At 53.4% G+C, this 17,237-nt stretch overlaps 1 protein-coding gene across 1 annotated transcript in view; it reads left to right on the forward strand.

Annotated features, from left to right (window-relative positions):
• Positions 1 to 2,715: 2,715 nt before the first annotated feature.
• Positions 2,716 to 17,237, forward strand: part of GLP1R (glucagon like peptide 1 receptor) — a 41,981-nt gene continuing 27,459 nt past the window's right edge. The window contains exons 1-5 of the mRNA XM_077760785.1: positions 2,716 to 2,875; positions 3,079 to 3,107; positions 4,467 to 4,645; positions 7,896 to 8,037; positions 16,259 to 16,355. Of these exons, the coding sequence (XP_077616911.1) occupies positions 2,716 to 2,875; positions 3,079 to 3,107; positions 4,467 to 4,645; positions 7,896 to 8,037; positions 16,259 to 16,355 (607 nt within the window). The remainder of the gene's footprint in view (positions 2,876 to 3,078; positions 3,108 to 4,466; positions 4,646 to 7,895; positions 8,038 to 16,258; positions 16,356 to 17,237) is intronic.

Below are 17,237 nucleotides of genomic sequence, written 5' to 3' on the forward strand. Positions count from 1 at the left end.
AAGAGTGAGTGGGTTATCACATTCCTTTTATGGATGACGAAGGGAGATGGTTTTGTCCAGTCTGAGAGTGAGATACAGAAGGCTCAAGGATGAGAGTCAAGGTGTTACCGGGGGTCCCACCTGCTCCACATGCTTGGGAGACTCTGATGAGGCTTTCTGTGACCTTGACTCAGCACTGGAAGTGTCCTGGCTCCTGACGACCAGTTACAGCTTCCTCACCCCAGCTCCAGAGAGAACTTCTGGGGCCACACAGGCCTCTGTGCAGAGTTTCCTCCTCAGGCCTGTGGGGCCTGTGGGGCCTGTGATGGGCTGATCTGAAAGATTCACAAAGGGAACAACTGGTGAGAGTTTCTAAGGAGGCTGTTTGCTGGTGGGCCTGTAGCATGTTAGTCTGAGGACACCTCTTATTTTAGACTCAGGCTGATATTGGTTTCATTCTTCATCTTGGTCACAGTGGGTTTCTTGGCCATGACAGAGGTGCTGAAAGACCACAGGGAGAAGGTGTGATGCTTCTTTTTCACTTGATTTCCAAGCATGTAAAATTGGACACATTTCCTCTTTTCCTACAGAGCTTTAATATTCTGTGAATGGACAGTGGGGCTCTGTCACAACTACTCCTTCCTCAGCCCCCTCCCTTCTTTCCAGAGAAAAAGGCAGACAGGTGGGAACTGCAAGGATGAGGGGGAGAGAGGAGCCAGATGGATAAGAACAAATGGGCCTGCTCTCTGGGCCCAGGAGCCACAACCACAAAGACCCAGAGTCCCCTTTCCGGTGAATGGGGGTTCCCCTCACAATGGTGAGGGGAACAGAGGAGCAGGAGATGGGCCCAGAGTGAGGCGTCCCATTCACCTAACTACAGCTACAGAGGGGACGTTCACAAGCCCTGTGCTTAGACCAGCTAGCTCTGCTCCAGACAGCCCCAGGGGCACGTGCCACCCCCACCCCCCCACGGGTGTCAGGGTAGGCTAACTGCAGAGACAAACAGCTCCCAGATCTCAGTGGCTTAACAGGACACAGTACAATGCAGGTCAGCAGGAAACTGCTCCATACAGTCATTCAGGGACCCAAGCTCCTGTCTTCTGGTTCTGCAATCCCCGGGGGGCGGGGGTGGTGGGGGCTTAGAGTGCTCCACCGGATCACCTGCACCAAGTGGAAGGTGGGGGAGGAGAGGGTACGAAGGATTGTGTGGGAAGTTGCATGGACCAAGTCTGGAGGTGGCTCAAACCACTTTCTTCCACATTCCACTGGTGCACTAATGGAAACTAATCAAGAAACGCTGGGAAGTAAGGTCTTGGTGGGTTATGGGTTGAATCACACCCCCCTCCCGCAAAGAAAGAGATCTTGAAGTCCTGACTCTCGTACCTTAGAATGTGACTTCGTTTGGAAATAGGGTCTTTACAGAGAGAATCAAGTTAATATGACATCATTAGGGTGGGCCCTAATCCAATACAACTGGCCTTGTACACTGGGGACAGGCCTGCACAGAGGGAGGACAGTGTGAAGAAGGAAACATGCCATCTATAAGTCAAGGACTGCCTGAGGCTACCAGAAGCTAGGAGACAGTTCTGGAACAGATTCTCCCGCTCAGCCCTCAGCCAACACCTTGATTTCGGACTTCAAGTCTCCAGAACTGTGAGAGGATAAATTTCTATCAGGCATGCCCCCTAGTTTGTGGGCACTTTATTATACAGCAGCCCCTGGAAACTAACACATGCCACATGCCTGGATTTGGCGAGCATTCAGCCAGCTCTGTCTTGTCAAAAGGAAGAGAATAGAAGTTTCCATGGGCAACACCTGCCCCTCTCACTCTCACTGGTTCTACTACTCTTACTGAGCCCCTCTTGCCATGACTCCCTCTTTCCCCTGGGCTTCATCTCACCTTCTCCCCACTGCTGACACAGATCCCTCCCAAGGAAATGGAGGGAGCCCCCATCATGTATGGCCAGAATTCCCACTTGGAGAAGACAGAGGAACTTTACTGTTCTCCCTCATGTTTTCCTACTGCTTCATCCAGAAGTGCATAAACCCTGCTGACACCTTGCTAAATGACCTCAGGCAAATCCCCTGACTCCCACTCCAATAGGACTCAGTTTCCCTCTCTGTAAAGTAGGAGCGATCCCACTGACTTCTCTTTCAACAGAGGAGTCAGTTTTGAAAGCAGTGTTCCGCCCCCTTTGAAAATACTGTGTGCTGCCTCTACCCAAGAGTGCGATAATCGCTGTAGCTCAAGAGACCGTAAATCCTCCCCAGCTGACTGCCCAGAGCTGGACAGAACCCAGCACCTGGGAACCTCAGCGGGACTGGGAGGGGGGGGCAGCAGTGAGAGTGGCACAGTATGGGGCAGTCTCCTCTCTCCCCTAGACCTGGGGGATTGGGCGGTAGCCATCTGGACCGGGAAAGGATGTACGAAGCTGGAGACCCTGGGCACTAGCAGCTGTGCCTGCTGTCTTGCTGAAACCTTGCGCAGCTGGCACAACAGCAGGAAGATGGAGGGCCGTGGGGAATAACAGTCATGGTAATTTTGCCATTTCCCGAGAGCTTATTTATGCCAGGTGCTGGGCAAGTGCTCTGTCTGATAGTCCAACAGTTCTGCAAGGTGGTGAATGTGGGCTGTGCAGTCAGTGCGCGGGGCCCGGGTGGTCGCATCCAGGCTGTCTTGAGCCATCGTGGGCTAGTTACTCCACGGCTTTGGGCTTCAGGGTCCTCACTGGGGCAATGGGGATAAAAGTGATCCCACATCACAACCAGGGCTCCTTCCAGAAGCGCTGGGACAGGAGGCAGAAGAGAGGCAGAGGCATGGAGCCCGGGCCCACAGGGGCCTCCTCTGGCGACACACTCCTCCAGCACTGTCGCCTCCGTTGCGATCGGCAGCCAGGTGCTGCTGGATTCCTGGGCTGGCTCCTTCAGTCTCTTCTTTCTCCCTGCGGCTGATGGACTTCAGATTCCACCAGCAATGACGAGGCTGAGGGCAGTGGGGAGCATTAAATAGAGTAACACTCACATGGCTCCTAGATCAGTGCCTAGAGCAAGGCAGGTGCTCAGTAAACGGTGGCTTTTATTATGATGCCCCTTTTGCAGATTGTGAGACCAAGGCTCAGAGACATTCAGTGAGTGGTTGAGCTGGATCTGAACCCAAGACTGACAGGCTGTAAGATCTGTGTGGAGGTGTGTGTATGCGTGCACGTGCATTTATATTAGGCTAAAAGGCATTGGCTCTTTCCTCCTCTGGATCCCCGGAAGAGGGAGTAGTCTTGAGCTTTGGAAAATAACCACATCTCTTAGGGACTTGGAGCTCAGAAAGGAACTGAACTATATGGGCAGGAGACACCTGTTTTTTTAGCAGTTTTTCTCTCCTCCCCTCCTCTGCCCTCCCCTCCCCTTTTCTCTCAGCCACCCTACCCCCTTGCTCTCCACCTTCCTGCAGCTGCAAGATTCTCCCCTGCCCACTGGCCAGGTCTTCCAACTAAGTAGGGGCTTTTCCTCAGCCAAGGACAAAGGGTGGGGTGGCTGCTCTTGGGTCTGTTTCCAGAAGGAAGGGCCTTGTACCACCTTTATTTTCCTCAAGTGCACGTGTCAGTGGACTCCCATTTTCATTCTGAAGGTGATCTGAAAACACAATCTCTGTTCTTAAGTAGCTCATCCTGCCTTCTGTTCTAGGGAGCCTTAGGCCATTTGGGCTGTTGTAGCAAAATATCATAGATTTGGTGGCTTATAAACAACAAACATTTACTTATCACAGTTCTGAAGGCTGTAAGTCTGAGATCATGGTGCTGGTAGACTTGGTGTGTGGTGAGAGCTTGCTTCCTGGTTCACTGATGGCCATTTTCTCTCTGCATCTTCACATGGTGATGGGGGTGGGGTGGGGTGGGCAGCTATTCTGGGGTCTCTTTTATAAGGGCACCAATGCCATTCATGAGAGCTCTGCTATCATGACCTAATCACCTCCTAAACATTCCGCTTCCAAAATCACCTTCTTGGGGATTAGGGTTTCAATGTATGAATTTGGGGGGAGGACACAAACATTCAGACTGTACCAGGGCCTGGGGGAGGGGCCCTCATAAGTGTGCCGAGAGGAGAAAACTGTACTTCCCAGGACATAATCCATCCTCTCTGCCAGCCCATTTTTCTTCTGACGAGTTTTTGAGCACCTACTATGTGCCAGGCGCTTCACTGGACACCTGGATTGACCCTTTTCATGCAACAAACATTACTGAGCACCTGATATGTGCCCAGGGCCTGTGCTAATGCTTGATATCCAGAGATGAACAAGGAGACATCCCTTCCCTCAACAAGCCCACAGTCTAACACGGGAAACTCATAAAGACAGTGACAGAACATGGTGTAAGTGTTTCCATTCATTCTGTTTCTTATTTTAAACAAGAGTCACTAAGTACCTAGTATGTGCCAAGCACTGTGCTGGGTGCTGAGGGCTTAAAGATGAGTAAAACAAGGCCTCTGTCCTTAAGGGACTCAGAGTCCATGAGGAAACTGAGAAATTAACCAGCAAACATTCAAGGGGGTTCCAGACTGCCCAGATGGCCAAACACACAAGGGACTGGGGGCCTGAGGAACTGGGAGCAGGGGATTATGGAAAGTTTCCAGGTGGGGGCACCTTCCTCACTGAGGCTCTGAGGCTGGGCAGAAGGTAGGGAACCCTGGAAGAGAACTAAGTTTAGGGGAGCTTCCAGAGTACCTATGCTGTCTTGAAGTGGCATTGAGGGGCAGGGCTGAGGAGACATTTCTTAGAGACGGGACTGCCTGAGCTGGGACCTGAAGGACGGGGAGGAGCTCAGGCAGGTGAGGAAAGTGAGGACACGTCAGAGGGGACTGAGTGTAAAGGCAGAGAGGTGGGAGGAGGCATGTGTAAGAGATTCAGTCAGGACATAGACTGAGGGCAGTCCCAAGTAGGCTTCTTAGGTGCTATGAGTTTGGAGGACTTGCTCCTAGATGACAGGGAACCAAAGGATGCGATGAGATCAGCTAAGGATCTGAGAAAGCTAATCCTCTGGAGTCAGGATAAGGGAGGAGGGAAAGATATTAGCTTGTTGAAAGAAAAAGAAAGAAAGAAAGAAAGAAAGAAAGAAAGAAAGAAAGAAGGAAGGAAGGAAGGAAGGAAGGAAGGAAGGAAAGAAGAAAGGCGGGCCATCAGAACTTGGACCCACCTTGACCCTTACTTACTTGCAAGTTAGGAAGACAAATCATCCCAAATGTCTGCTACACAACCTTCCAGCAGCTGCAGGCACTTCCACAGAAAACCCAGGGCATGGCGCCCAGTATCATCCATCATACCCAGAGACAGAACCAGGAAGTGTCTGTGAGCACTGAGCATTTACTTGGCCTGCCAGTGCTATACTCACCCTCACCCTCTGGGAACCCAGCCTAGTGAGAATGAGGCTATCATAACCTGGGGGGAGGGAGGAAGGGGTGGGAGGTAGTATGTGCTGAGAGGAGAGGTAGCATCAGAGAAAACCCAGGGGCTTTGGACCTCCAGGAGAGGTTGAGGAATCTGCCACCCAAATGCCTCCGGGCTCAGGGGGCTATCACCGTCCCTGGATGCTCTCATATGTCCAGTGACTTCAGCTGGACTCTCCCAGAAGCAGACCCTGGGGTGAAGCTTTGAGGACAAGCAGTTTATTTTTAGTTGGGTGATGTCCCCAGGAAGCACTAGTCCCCTACTGTGGGAAAGCAGGCCAGGCCAGGGAAGGAGGCTGGGGCTGCACTGCCCTGGGACCCCTCTGAGAGACTGGCACACATCCTCAGAGCTGGGGTAGGAGCTGGGGTGGTTATCCATCCACTTCTGTCCGTCCATGCTTGAGAGCGGCTCCTAGGGGTGCCCAGCCTGCACTGGCGGAAACAAAAATCTCCTCCGAGTCAGAGTAAGCCCGCTGGCAGAAAGAAAATGGTCTTTTCAGTACTGACCATGGGACTTCCCATAGCATCTGCTTATCACAACAGTGTGTATTACGATTGTAATTGTAATAGAAACGGCTCTGATAATTATTTGTTTAATGTCTCTTGCCTGCACAGAATATACTACTCCTGAGGGAAGGGGCAGCGTTGCCACTTTCTCCCGGGGACCTAGTTCAGGGTCTGCCACATAGCAAGGTGTTCAATAGATATTCACTGAATAAATGTAATTTGGAGGTGGATAAGTTCATGGCCAAGGTCCAGTTCTATCTGAGTACTTCCTCTAGCCTCTTCTCCCCTTCCCTCCTCTTCTCCCCAACCCCCAAGCCTGTAAGTTGTTCCCTATATCTGTATTGATATCTGTATTATCTACAAATCTATATCTAATTTTTCCTTCTTCTACAGTATTAATAACCCAATATTTAACCTTTCCAGCAACAGGCTGGAACAAAGGGAACTTTTCCCAGCCTCCTTTATAGTTAGGAGTGTCCGTGCGTCTAAGTTCTGACCGATGGGTGAAGAACCGACAACTGCCACTTTCAGGATGTGCCCTTACGCATAGAGGTGTACCCTCCTCTTCCCTTTCCCTCTTTCTGATGGCTGGAATTTGGACGCCACGGTGCGAGCTGGAGCAGTCACCTTGGATCCTTTGGTGGAAGGCTTGGGTCATGAGAATGGTAGAAGCTAGTAGAAGAAAGGAAACCCTAATGATCAGGGAGCCACTGCTCCAGTCCAAGGCTGAATCTCTGGCCTTGTTTTATATGAGAGTGCTTGGTTATGCCATCGTTATTTGGAGTTTTCTGGAAGGTGCAGCTGAACTAGCTAATAATCTTTTTGTTGATGTTATTTATTTATTTACTTATGGAGGGGAGGGGGGAATCCCAAGCAGGCTCTGCACTGTCATCAAGGAGCCTGACTTGGGTCTCAACCTCACAAACCAGGAAATCATGACCTGAGCTGAAACCAAGAGTCAGACTCTTAACAGACTGAGCCACCCAGGGGCCCCTCAACAAGCTAATGGTCTTAAGTGACACAAGGAAGGTGACTGTAGACTGACTTCTGGGCAGGGAAGGGAATACAAGACTCCCAGGAAGAGGAGTTAGAGCGGGCTGGAGAGGAGGAAATCTCTCAGCGAAAGGGAGCCCTGGCTCCTCCCACCTCCCCTCTCCCCTCCACCCCTTCCAACTTCCCTCAGGGCTTGGAGAAGTTTGGTTCTCCCCTTGAGGAGCGGTTACTCTCACAGACTCTTTTTCCCTTTGGAGTGATCCAGACATGCCCTGTGGCGGCTCCAGGCCTGCGTGCAGCTGCCACCCCCCTTCCCAGCAGTGACATCCAAGTTCTTTTAGAGCTGGAGCGATCCCCTCTTCCCACTCCCACTCTTTAGGGGCATTAGGGAAGTAAAGTCTGCATTTTAGCACTCTCTTCCACAGCCTGGCCGTAAGAAGGGAATCGGAGGGTGGCCTGTGCACCACCGCCCCCACCCCCTGCCCGCACTGTGTTTGCAGGGTCGAGGCGGGGCGGGGGGCGGTGGACACAAAGGCAAGTAAAATACAGAGTCCCTACAGAGCCGGAGACAGATACAGGAGGCGCAGGGAATAGCTATGGGCCCACATCCGCATACGGACACATGGTTCTAAGGGCCTAGTGATTCAGAGCAAGGACCGTGGGGGCTGCAGGAGTTGGGGGGGAGGATCTAGACCCTCTGCCTCAGGGCTCCACTGATCTATTTGTCGTTGTCTCCCTGCTCCTCACCCAAGCTTAGTTCTCCCGGGGCGATTTTCCAGACTGAACTTGGAAATGCGGAGACGACCTGGGGAGGGGGTAACCCTCTCTATCTTATACTAGTCACTCACAGCTCTTGGGGCTACTACACTTTCCTGGAGGGGTCCGACGCGCAGGGTGACCTTGGACAAGTCCTACGGGCTCCTCCGGCCTCAGTTTCCTCTGGGGTATCCTGAATAAGTGGAGGGTGCTCTGGCTCTCCATAGCCCGGGAGTCCGGGGCGCGGGAGTAGGGAGCGGGTGGGGGGCCGGCTCCTGCGCTGCCTCTNCGGTGGCCGGCGCCCCCAGCCCGCTCTGCCTGGCGCTGCTGCTGCTCTGGGCGGTGGGCAGGGCCGGCCCCCGCCCCCAGGTGAGCCCCGCGGCCCCCGGGGGGAGGTGGGGAGGCAGGGGGCCCTGCGCGCCCCGGGCCGGGCAGGGGCGGCCGGGACTTGAGCGAAACTCCGCGACTGCAGGCGGTGGGAACCGAAGCCCCAGGGAAGGGGGGACCAGGGACTGGAGAGTTGGGGGCGCCCCGAGCCTGGGAGGCTCAGACTGCGGCCCCAGGTGGGGGCTTAGACGNCCCCCGCCCTCCACCAGGCCCCCAGCGGCCCGGCGGCCGCCCTGCGCTGACTTCTGCGCCGCATCTCCCCAGACCACTTTCCCAACTCCTCCTCGCAGACCCTCGCCCGCCGCCCGGGTACAGACCAGCTCGTCGCCTCCCCTGACCTCACCTCTCCCAAGACGCCTCTGCCCCCTGCCCGCGGTGCCTGCCCCCAGCCCACCCTGCTAGCTCCTCAAAGACCCTGCGAGAAGGTTCCAGGAAGACGGAGAGGGTCAGGGTGTGGACACCCAGTTCCCTAACCCCCTCAGCAGCTCCTCCCCGGCCCCCGCACGGATTTTGACTCATAGCCTCAGGGACCCTGCAGAGGCAGCTAGGTGTCCTTCTTCCTGACCTCCCAGATGGGACTTGAGTGCTCTCCTCCCCTCAGCCCCTGCGGCAAACATACAGGAGCCTCCCTTCTCTTGTGGAAGCAGCCATGTCCCCCTCACACGCTTGTCTGACCCCCATTCTGACTTCTCTGGCTGACAACATATACCAGAATGCATACTACCCAGATGGGCCCCTGCAGTCCTTCTCTGCGACCCTCACTGTCCTCCCTGACTCCAGGCTCCTGGGCTGGGGGCTGATGCCAGCCTGTCTGTGGAGAGAGGAGATGTCCAAAGATGCTGTGAGGTGCCAGCACAGAGAGGAGGTGCAGGCTTGGGTGGCCTGTCTGGTGTCAAGGGAACTATCTCTTGTTCCTACCCCCAGACCTAAAGAACTGAGAACTTTGAGGAGTGGACAGGCCTTGGAATTTGTCCCAGCACAGGAGGGGGCAGGATGAGGGGGCATTGCCTTGGTCAAGGCTGACTCCACCCTGGCTGAGAAGCCAGATGTGGACAGATGTGCCTCCTAGCTAAGTGCCAGCCCATTTTTCAGCACCACCACCATCCCCAAATTTGTTTCTGGACTCATTCGCTTCCTCTCCCCATCCTCCAGCCCAGCTACTGACCCTAGCCACAGGAGACACCCCTACTTCCCCAGCACCTTCCCCAAGTCCCTCAGCGAGGCCTTGACTTCTCTGGTGTACTTGGGATCTTTCAGGAGCCAAGACTGCAGACACATTAGCATTACCGCCTGGCTCTCACCTTGACCACCTTGGGGCTGTACTGGTGGAGGCGACAGGCCCTGCTGCTTGCTCCTGTCCTGTTCCAGGTCAAGTTTGCAGACCTGGTTTGGATTCAGGGAGGAGGAGGAGAGGGTCTGGAGGCTGCCTGTCTTCTCCCCAAAGTTCTTTTTCCCAGAGGAATTGGGCTCCTTGAACCTGCCCTTACTTCTGATCCCCTGACTCCTCAGCCCTGGGTCTGGGAGGGCAGAGAAGGGCAGGATGAGCCAGGTTCCGAGCAGAGAGAGTGGGGCTTTCCAGAGATTCTGTTATTGGGGGGCACTGAGTGACTCTGGCCACTGCAGAGAGCTGAGCAAAAAGGCCTTGAGGTTAGACTGCAGTCATTGTGATACAGCCTCATGCCCACGTAGAAGACTAAAAATGGGTGAATTTAGCATTCTATTTTCTGTTCATGAGGTCAGCAGCGCTAGAGTTACTCTGTCTATGTCACTGATGGGGGAAAAAGCTCAGAAAGGGGGAGTTCCTGTGCAAGATGACCCAGTCATTCAGGACGGGGTTATTCAGAGAGGAGAAAGGGGGGTGGGGCTGGGCTGGTACCTAATACCTGCCTTCCCAGGTGGGGCTGAAGGAGGAATACAGAGTGAGCTGTCCACTGTCTGGTCCCGCCAGGCTGAAAGCGGCCAGGGTTGGGGGGGCAGAGGGTAGTGGCCAAATTAACCTCTAAAGAAAGGGGCCCAGGCCACTCCTTCATTGTTGCTGGACAGGACCAGACCCCTTTCCCCTATTCCTTACCTCCCCACCACCCCTGTGAGGAACCTGGTCTATGAGGAGACAGGCAAGCCTTGGACACCCAAAATTAGAACCAGAGAAAACTGGCTTCAAATATCAAGTCTGCTATTAGCTGGTGATCTTGGGTGGCACACTTGACCATCCCAAACCTCAGGTTCCTCGCCTGTAAATGGGGATCGCAAGCTCTACCACATACAGTCATGGAGAGCACTGAGACCCTGGAACCCTGAAATGGCAGCTGGGGGCACGTGGAGGAACCGACCCATTTGTCCTCCATAATCTGGTAGCCTTCTTCAGGGCAGAACAGGGCTTGGAGAGGGGCTGTTGGAGGCCGGAGCCTCTGTACTCTAGTGAAGGGCGGAGGGAGTCCAGGGTGCACTGTGGTCAGCATGGACTTTGTTCCGAGCCTGGCTCCCTCCCGGACACGGATCCCGGGTGGGGGCCCCAGGACAGGAGCAACCAAGAAACCACATCCTGCCCTCCAGTCCCTTGCTCTGAGGAAAAACAGGCCTTTCCTTAGTGGCAGGCTGGCCCTAGGCAGTTTCGTGTGTGTGTGTGTGTGTGTGTGTGTGTGTGTGTGAGAGAGAGAGAGAGAGAGAGACAGACAGACAGACAGACAGACAGAGATACAGAGATAGAGACAGGTAGAGGAACACAGAAAGAGAGAGTCCGGGTGGAGAAGGGTGTGGGTTGTATGAGCCCCTGTTTTTCTGTGTATTTGTGTGTGTCCTGTGTGTGGCAGTCTGCTGTTGTGTGAAACATCCTCAGCATGTAATTGTGTGTCTGGCAGCGTATATGTGTTTGCAACCCCACGTGTGATACTGTGTCTGTGGGGAGCTCTGTGTGTGTGTGTGTGTGTGACAGAGAGAGACATTTCAGTGTGTGAATGGGTGTCTGACAGTATGTGCCAGTGTGTGGGTGAGAGATAGCATGCTTGTGACAGAATGTGTGGCTGTTTCTCGTATGCATGTGTGCGACAGTGTGAATTGAGCACATCAGGCAAGGAGCCTGTGTGTGTGTGTGTGTGTGAGAGAGAGAGAGAGAGAGAGAGAGACTGTCATGTCTCGCCATGTAAGCATGTGCTTGATGGTGAGTTTGATAACGTGTATGACAGGATACCCATGTGAGGGCTCCCATGCATATGACAAAGTGTGTCAGTTTTCTTTGCCTTGCCCTTCTGCTCACATATCTAGAGCCCTTATGAAAAAACTAATGGGGTCAAAGAGCCCGGGGTCTGGCAGCCCCACCCTTCCTGGGCACTGGGCCAGGGTGATGGTCCGGGCTCTGGGAGGAGGGCAGAGAGGAAGGGGCCTGGGGGTCTGGGGACGAGCTATTGGGGAAGATAAGGGCTGCACCAGTTGGGAGGCCCCAGAGTTGTCTCTGAAGCTCTCTTTCTCCTTTGGAATCTTCTTCCACGTTTCCCACCTTGGCGGCCCAGGGAGGCCAAGGTCTCTTTCCTCCTTCCCTCAACGAAAAAGGTTTCCAGAAAAGGAAAGGACGTATCTGCACTGAGAAAACTGTAGGAGGAATTTTTCAGGTTAGCAGCCAGTCTTAGGAGAGGAAGTACCTTCCCAGGGTGTTGGACAGCTGGTCACGTCGGAAGCAACCATTCCATCCACGTCCTTCCGTCTAACACTGTCCACTTGTACAGGGCTTGATAATTCATAAAGGTGTTCACCTACTTTATGTTGCTGGATCTATACAGTAACTCTTTTTTTTTTTTAAGTTTATTTATTTATTTTGAGAGAGAGAGAGAGATAGGAGAGTGGGAGAGAGGGGCAGATAGGGAGAGAAAGAATCCCAAGCGGGCTCCACACTCAACTCAGAGCCCAACATGGAGCTCGATCTCAGGAACCATGAGATCAGGACCCAGACGGTGAAATCAAGAGTTGGACACTTAACCGACTGAGCCACCCAGGTGCTTCCATATAGTAACTTTTTGAGAAGAATAATATGCCCATTGTACAGACAAGGAAACTGAGGCCCCAAAGGATTAAAGTGCATCCTGTCAATCCCACAGTAACAGAACTGGGATTTAAACCTAGGACTTGTACTCTCCTATACTCCCTCTGGACATCCTCTTTCTCACTTCCTGCTTCCTCCCCAAACTCCTGCATCTGAGAAATACCCCCTCCTTATTATGACCTCCACCTGTGCATTGTCTCCTTTTTATCCCCTCATCCCCTTCAGAGAAATCTCACAAAGCCTGGCAAGCCCTGATTCTAGAAACTTCCATCCTGCCCTCACCCTGGCATCTTAGCCCGCCACCGCTGCCCTGTGAGGGCAGGAGCGTCCACACCTGTGTCCTTCCCAGCACCCAGCACCCACAGCCCCCTCTCCTCAGGCTTGGAGCTGGCATGCTGTAGGAGGATAAAGCAGGGCTAGGGGCCTGTGGACAGTTCCTGCACAGGGGCCTGGAGTCCCGAGCATCCCCACTTGGGTTTGTCACTGGAAGGTGCAGAGTGATGGGTCTTTGGCATGAAAATACGTTCGTTTCCTCCAGGGAGTTTGTTGATCCTAGAAGTGAGGGAGAGGTGGCGCCCAGACTCCCCAGGAAGCCAGGCTGCCCCGTCCACTCTGCCCTCCCCCTTCTCCTGCAAACAGCAGAAATCATGAGAAGGACTGCATGGCTGCCCATTTTCCATGTGCCGGGGGCCATTCTAAGCATAAACTCACTTAATCCCCACAACAGTCCTAGGGCAGAGGGTAGGTAGGGACTATTAATATTTCCATTTTGCACATGTGTGGGCCGAGAGCAGAAGTTAAGACTCTTACATGAGGTAACAAATTTAATTTATGGGGGAGCTGGGGTCAGGTCCGGATCTGAACCCAAAGCCAGGGTCCTTCACCCTCCACTGTGTTACTGTGTTTACCCGAGCACCTGGGCCCTGCTTACCGGTGGTCACCCGCCTTGTCCCAGACCAGAGCCTCATATCTGTCCCAGTGCTGGCCACTGCTCTCCCCCTCACCCAGAAATTTCTCTTCAACACCCAGCCCAAGGCCTTTCTCTGCTGGCAGGAGCATCAACATCCCCACCTCTGCATCTTTGTCCTTACTGGGCCCCCCTGCTGAAATGCCCACCCTCTGCTCTTGCTAGCCCAGTCTGTGCCCCAGGGCTGAGTCTACACTAAGCCTGGGCCCAACTACACCCTGAACACTTTCACCCCTGCCTTCTCTGTTATGTGCTGCCAAGCCCTTGACACCATCCCCTCAAAGAGCCTGGGGACTCTCTCGGGTCAGGGTCTGTCTTTCCGCTTTGTGTTTCCCATGTTCCTCATCCCCAGATGACATGGGAATGTCATGGCATGACATGGCTCCCGTAAACACTTGGCTGGGGAGAGGCCAGAGATCCTGGTAGTTTGTGCTGTTTATGCAGGATATCTGGGGGCAGGGGTGCACAGTAAGCAGTATGTTGGAGACCCTGAGCTTGTTCCCGAAGAAGTCAGGAAGCTCTCTGTCTCAGGGGAGACACAGCCCTGTCCTCAGGGAGCCACTGAGTGGAAGACACAGCCCTGCCCTTAAGGATCCCAAATTTGAGGGGGGAGTCCGCCTTCCCCTGAGGGAGCCCCAGTCTGACTGAGGGAGGAGACACAGCCCTGCCCTCAGGGAGCCCCNTCTGAGTGGGAGACACAGCCCTGCCCTTAAGGATCCCAAATTTGAGGCGGGAGTCCGCCTTCCCCTGAGGGAGCCCCAGTCTGACTGAGGGAGGAGACACAGCCCTGCCCTCAGGGAGCCCCAGTCTGAGGGGGGAGACACAGCCCTGCCTCAGGGAGCCCCAGTCTGAGGGGAGACACAGCCCTGCCTCAGGGAGCCCAGTCTGAGGGGGGAGACACAGCCCTGCTCTCAGGGAGTCCCAGTCTGAGGGGAGAGACAGTCCTGCCTCAGGGAGCCCCAGTCTGAGGAGGGAGACACAGCCCTGCCCTCAGGGAGCCTCAGTCTGAGGAGAGACACAGCCCTGCCTCAGGGAGCCCCAGTCTGAGGGGGGAGACACAGCCCTGCTCTCAGGGAGCCCCAGTCTGAGGNGAACAGGGCTGCTTGTGTCTTGAACCTCCCTGGAGTGCTGGTGGCCAGGCTGGCCTTCCTGGTGCTGTCCTTAGCCTTTAACCCCATTCCTATTCCTACCCTGAGACTTTTGGTTTCCATGGGCTTCTCTCTCCTCCCTCCTTGCCCCAGACATACCTTCTGCCCTAGTTCCCAGCCCTGACCTTGCTTTCTACCTGCTTTCCTTCTAGAAATAGGAAGAGTGATCAAGGAGGAGTTCGTCCCAGTCTCTCTGCCCTTTTACCACCAGCTGCTGCATTAGGGGGTGGGGGGTGAGTGTAGAAGGAAAAAGGGTGGGTTCGGGAGTGGGGGTTGATCCACCAGGATTGGCTCTAGTGAAAAATTCTTCTGACCTCTGTGTTATGGCTAAAATCAAGACTCTGCCTTAACTGCTGTTGTGTTTTATTCCTTCTTTTATTTGTTTTATAAACAAATACACTTGAGCTTTGCCCTCAGAAGAGCTCCTTCAGGTGGTGCCACCTCTCAGCACACTTACTTGGAGAATGTGACTGGGGCTCCAGCAACCTTGGGTCCCTTCCTGGCACCTCCCTTGTGGATGAGCACATGACAACCTGTGACTTTATGCGAGGTGTCCTATAAACCGGGACTCAGCTTAAACCAGGGCAGGATTACCCCAAACCAGATCTAGCATGTGCTAGGGCACTACCAAGTCCAAGGAGCAAGCTGCCCAAAAAAACCTATTTTAATTTCAGCACACGTGTGTATTTTTGTAATTTCAAAAAGTGAAATTTTGTTTTAAATTATGTATAGGCTCTACATTTTATACAAGGGGCTCCCTGGGCTTCTTGGCCTCTGCAGACTCTAAATGAGGAATATTTATCATTCTGAGCCTGTTCAGGAAAAAAGTACAAATAAAGAATCACAGTCCAAAGACATATCTAAAGGAAGTGCCTGAAAATGTTCAGAAGGGACATTTCTTACCTGGGTGGATCTGTTTGGGTCTCTGTGCTTAAAAAACAAAACAAAACAAACAAACAAACAAACAAAACCCTGTTTGGTTACCTTGTTTAAAAATGGAGGTCCACATCCTCTTACTCACAGATAGGGGGACCCCTCCCATTGCAAGCCAAAGCTCCCTGTTCTGGAACTTTTCTGATCCCATATCCTTAGGACTACTTCAGTTGATAGAAGCTGGACTGAATATTTGATCTCTACCGTTATGCTAGAAAGGGACAATGGGTGGTGTGTTGGCCTCCCAGATGACATGATTGCCTGTTTCAGGAGAGATGCTTATGATGTAACATTACCAGGCTCTGTAGCATTGAATCCCGCCACACCACATGCCCACCAGTACATGGTCACAGTCAATGATCTGGGGGACTCCAGAGTCCTAGCGTTAGCTCTGCTCCTTGGGGTGCTGTGTGGCTTCAACTGAGCCCCTCTCCCACTCTGGGCTGGCATGTGTCCTTCTAGAATGGTTTAAAGTGCAAGAACCTTGCAGGCAGGCTGACTGGGCACTGGAAAAGGAGTCCATGGCAGTCACAAAGCCTTGGGCCCGTATGAACTCTGCCTCTTAGGTCAGGTCAGGTGAGACCACAAATGAGACACACTCCCCCTTCACGCACTCACCCCCCAAAGCACCATTTCAGTAGACATGTGCTAGCTACTTAATATACATCAAGCTACGCACCTGTCTACTGGGAGGGATAAAAATGTAAAAATAGGGGCGCCTGGGTGGCTTAGTCGGTTAAGTGTCCGACTTTCGCTCAGGTCATGATCTCGCGGTTCGTGGGTTCGAGCCTCGCATCGGGCTCTGTGCTGACTGCCAGCTCAGAGCCTGGAGCCTGTTTCAGAGTCTGTAACTCCCTCTCTCTCTGACCCTCCCCTGCTCACGCTGTCTCTCTCTCTCTCTCCTAGAAATGAATAAAAATATTTTTTAAAAAATGTAAAAATATCCACCAGGAGCCCCTCTGTGGTAGTGACTTGCTCCCTCCAACTTTCAGAGATAGCCAATGCCAGGTGGAGTTTGGGGCTCTACCATCCTCTGGAGATGGAAAAAATGTCGGGGTGCAAGGGGGAAAAGAGAGGTTGGCTGGACCCAAGGGGCCTCCATTTCTCCCCTCCCCTCCACAGGGTGCCACTGTGTCCCTCTCAGAGACAGTGCAGAAATGGCGAGAATACCGACACCAGTGTCAGCGCTTCCTGACTGAGGCCCCACCCCCAGCCACAGGTGAGTCCAGGTGGGACCCTCACCCAACCAATCCCCTGGAGACTTTGAAGGTGCGCCCCGTCCCCAAGCTGTCATTTGCCTCTCTAGGATGCCACATCTGCCCAATACGTGGGGGTGCCATCTTATTCCCCCTTTTCTCCAGCTCGAGCCTCGCAGGAGCAGGGACCTGGCCTTCCCATTCTGTGGCCTCCTTAGTACTTCCTGGCCCATGAAGGGGCTGGAGGCCCGATCAACATATTTATAGGGATAAATGCTTCAGAGGCATTTACAAGGTGGTCTAAAGAGAAGAAGATTGGAGCCAGATGGATCCTGCAGTCATAGCACAGTGGCCGTAGGAGGGTTATTGGAGTGTCCCGAGCTACCATCTCCCTCATCTATGATATATACTTTAAGAATAGGCCTAGAGGCACTCTTCTTAGATGTTGGCAGTGAAATTTATTTTCACACTGAGGTAGTCTTCCATTTTGATCCCAGCGAGCGTATAATCAGTCTTTTCCCTGTTTGAATACTGCCTTCATAGGGAGTCAATAAATCAGGAGCCCACTGACAGGTCCAAAAAAAAAATGGCCCATAGGGATTTATTGAGCACTTACTTACCATGCTCAAGTATCTACATAACATACACTTTGTCTCCAAAAGGCCCTTTGGGCTCAGGATTAATCTCAGTTTACAGGTGAGAAAATAGACAGTAAGTAACTTGCTCAAAGTTCTACTGCTGATAAGTGGCTGAGCCTCCCCCCACCCCTGCCCCCCGAGAGATGCCCGCTGGGTGGGGAAAGTGCTTGCCAAACGGTGAGTGCTCGGCAGAGGTCAACAGAACGCAGGATTCTGCTCTGACGGCCTCTATGGTGGCAGTGGAGGGGAAGTAGCACCAGTGGGGAT

This window comes from Crocuta crocuta, unplaced genomic scaffold (genome assembly GCF_008692635.1).
Source record: "Crocuta crocuta isolate KB4526 unplaced genomic scaffold, BGI_CrCroc_1.0 scaffold826, whole genome shotgun sequence".
Classification (NCBI taxonomy): domain Eukaryota; kingdom Metazoa; phylum Chordata; class Mammalia; order Carnivora; family Hyaenidae; genus Crocuta; species Crocuta crocuta.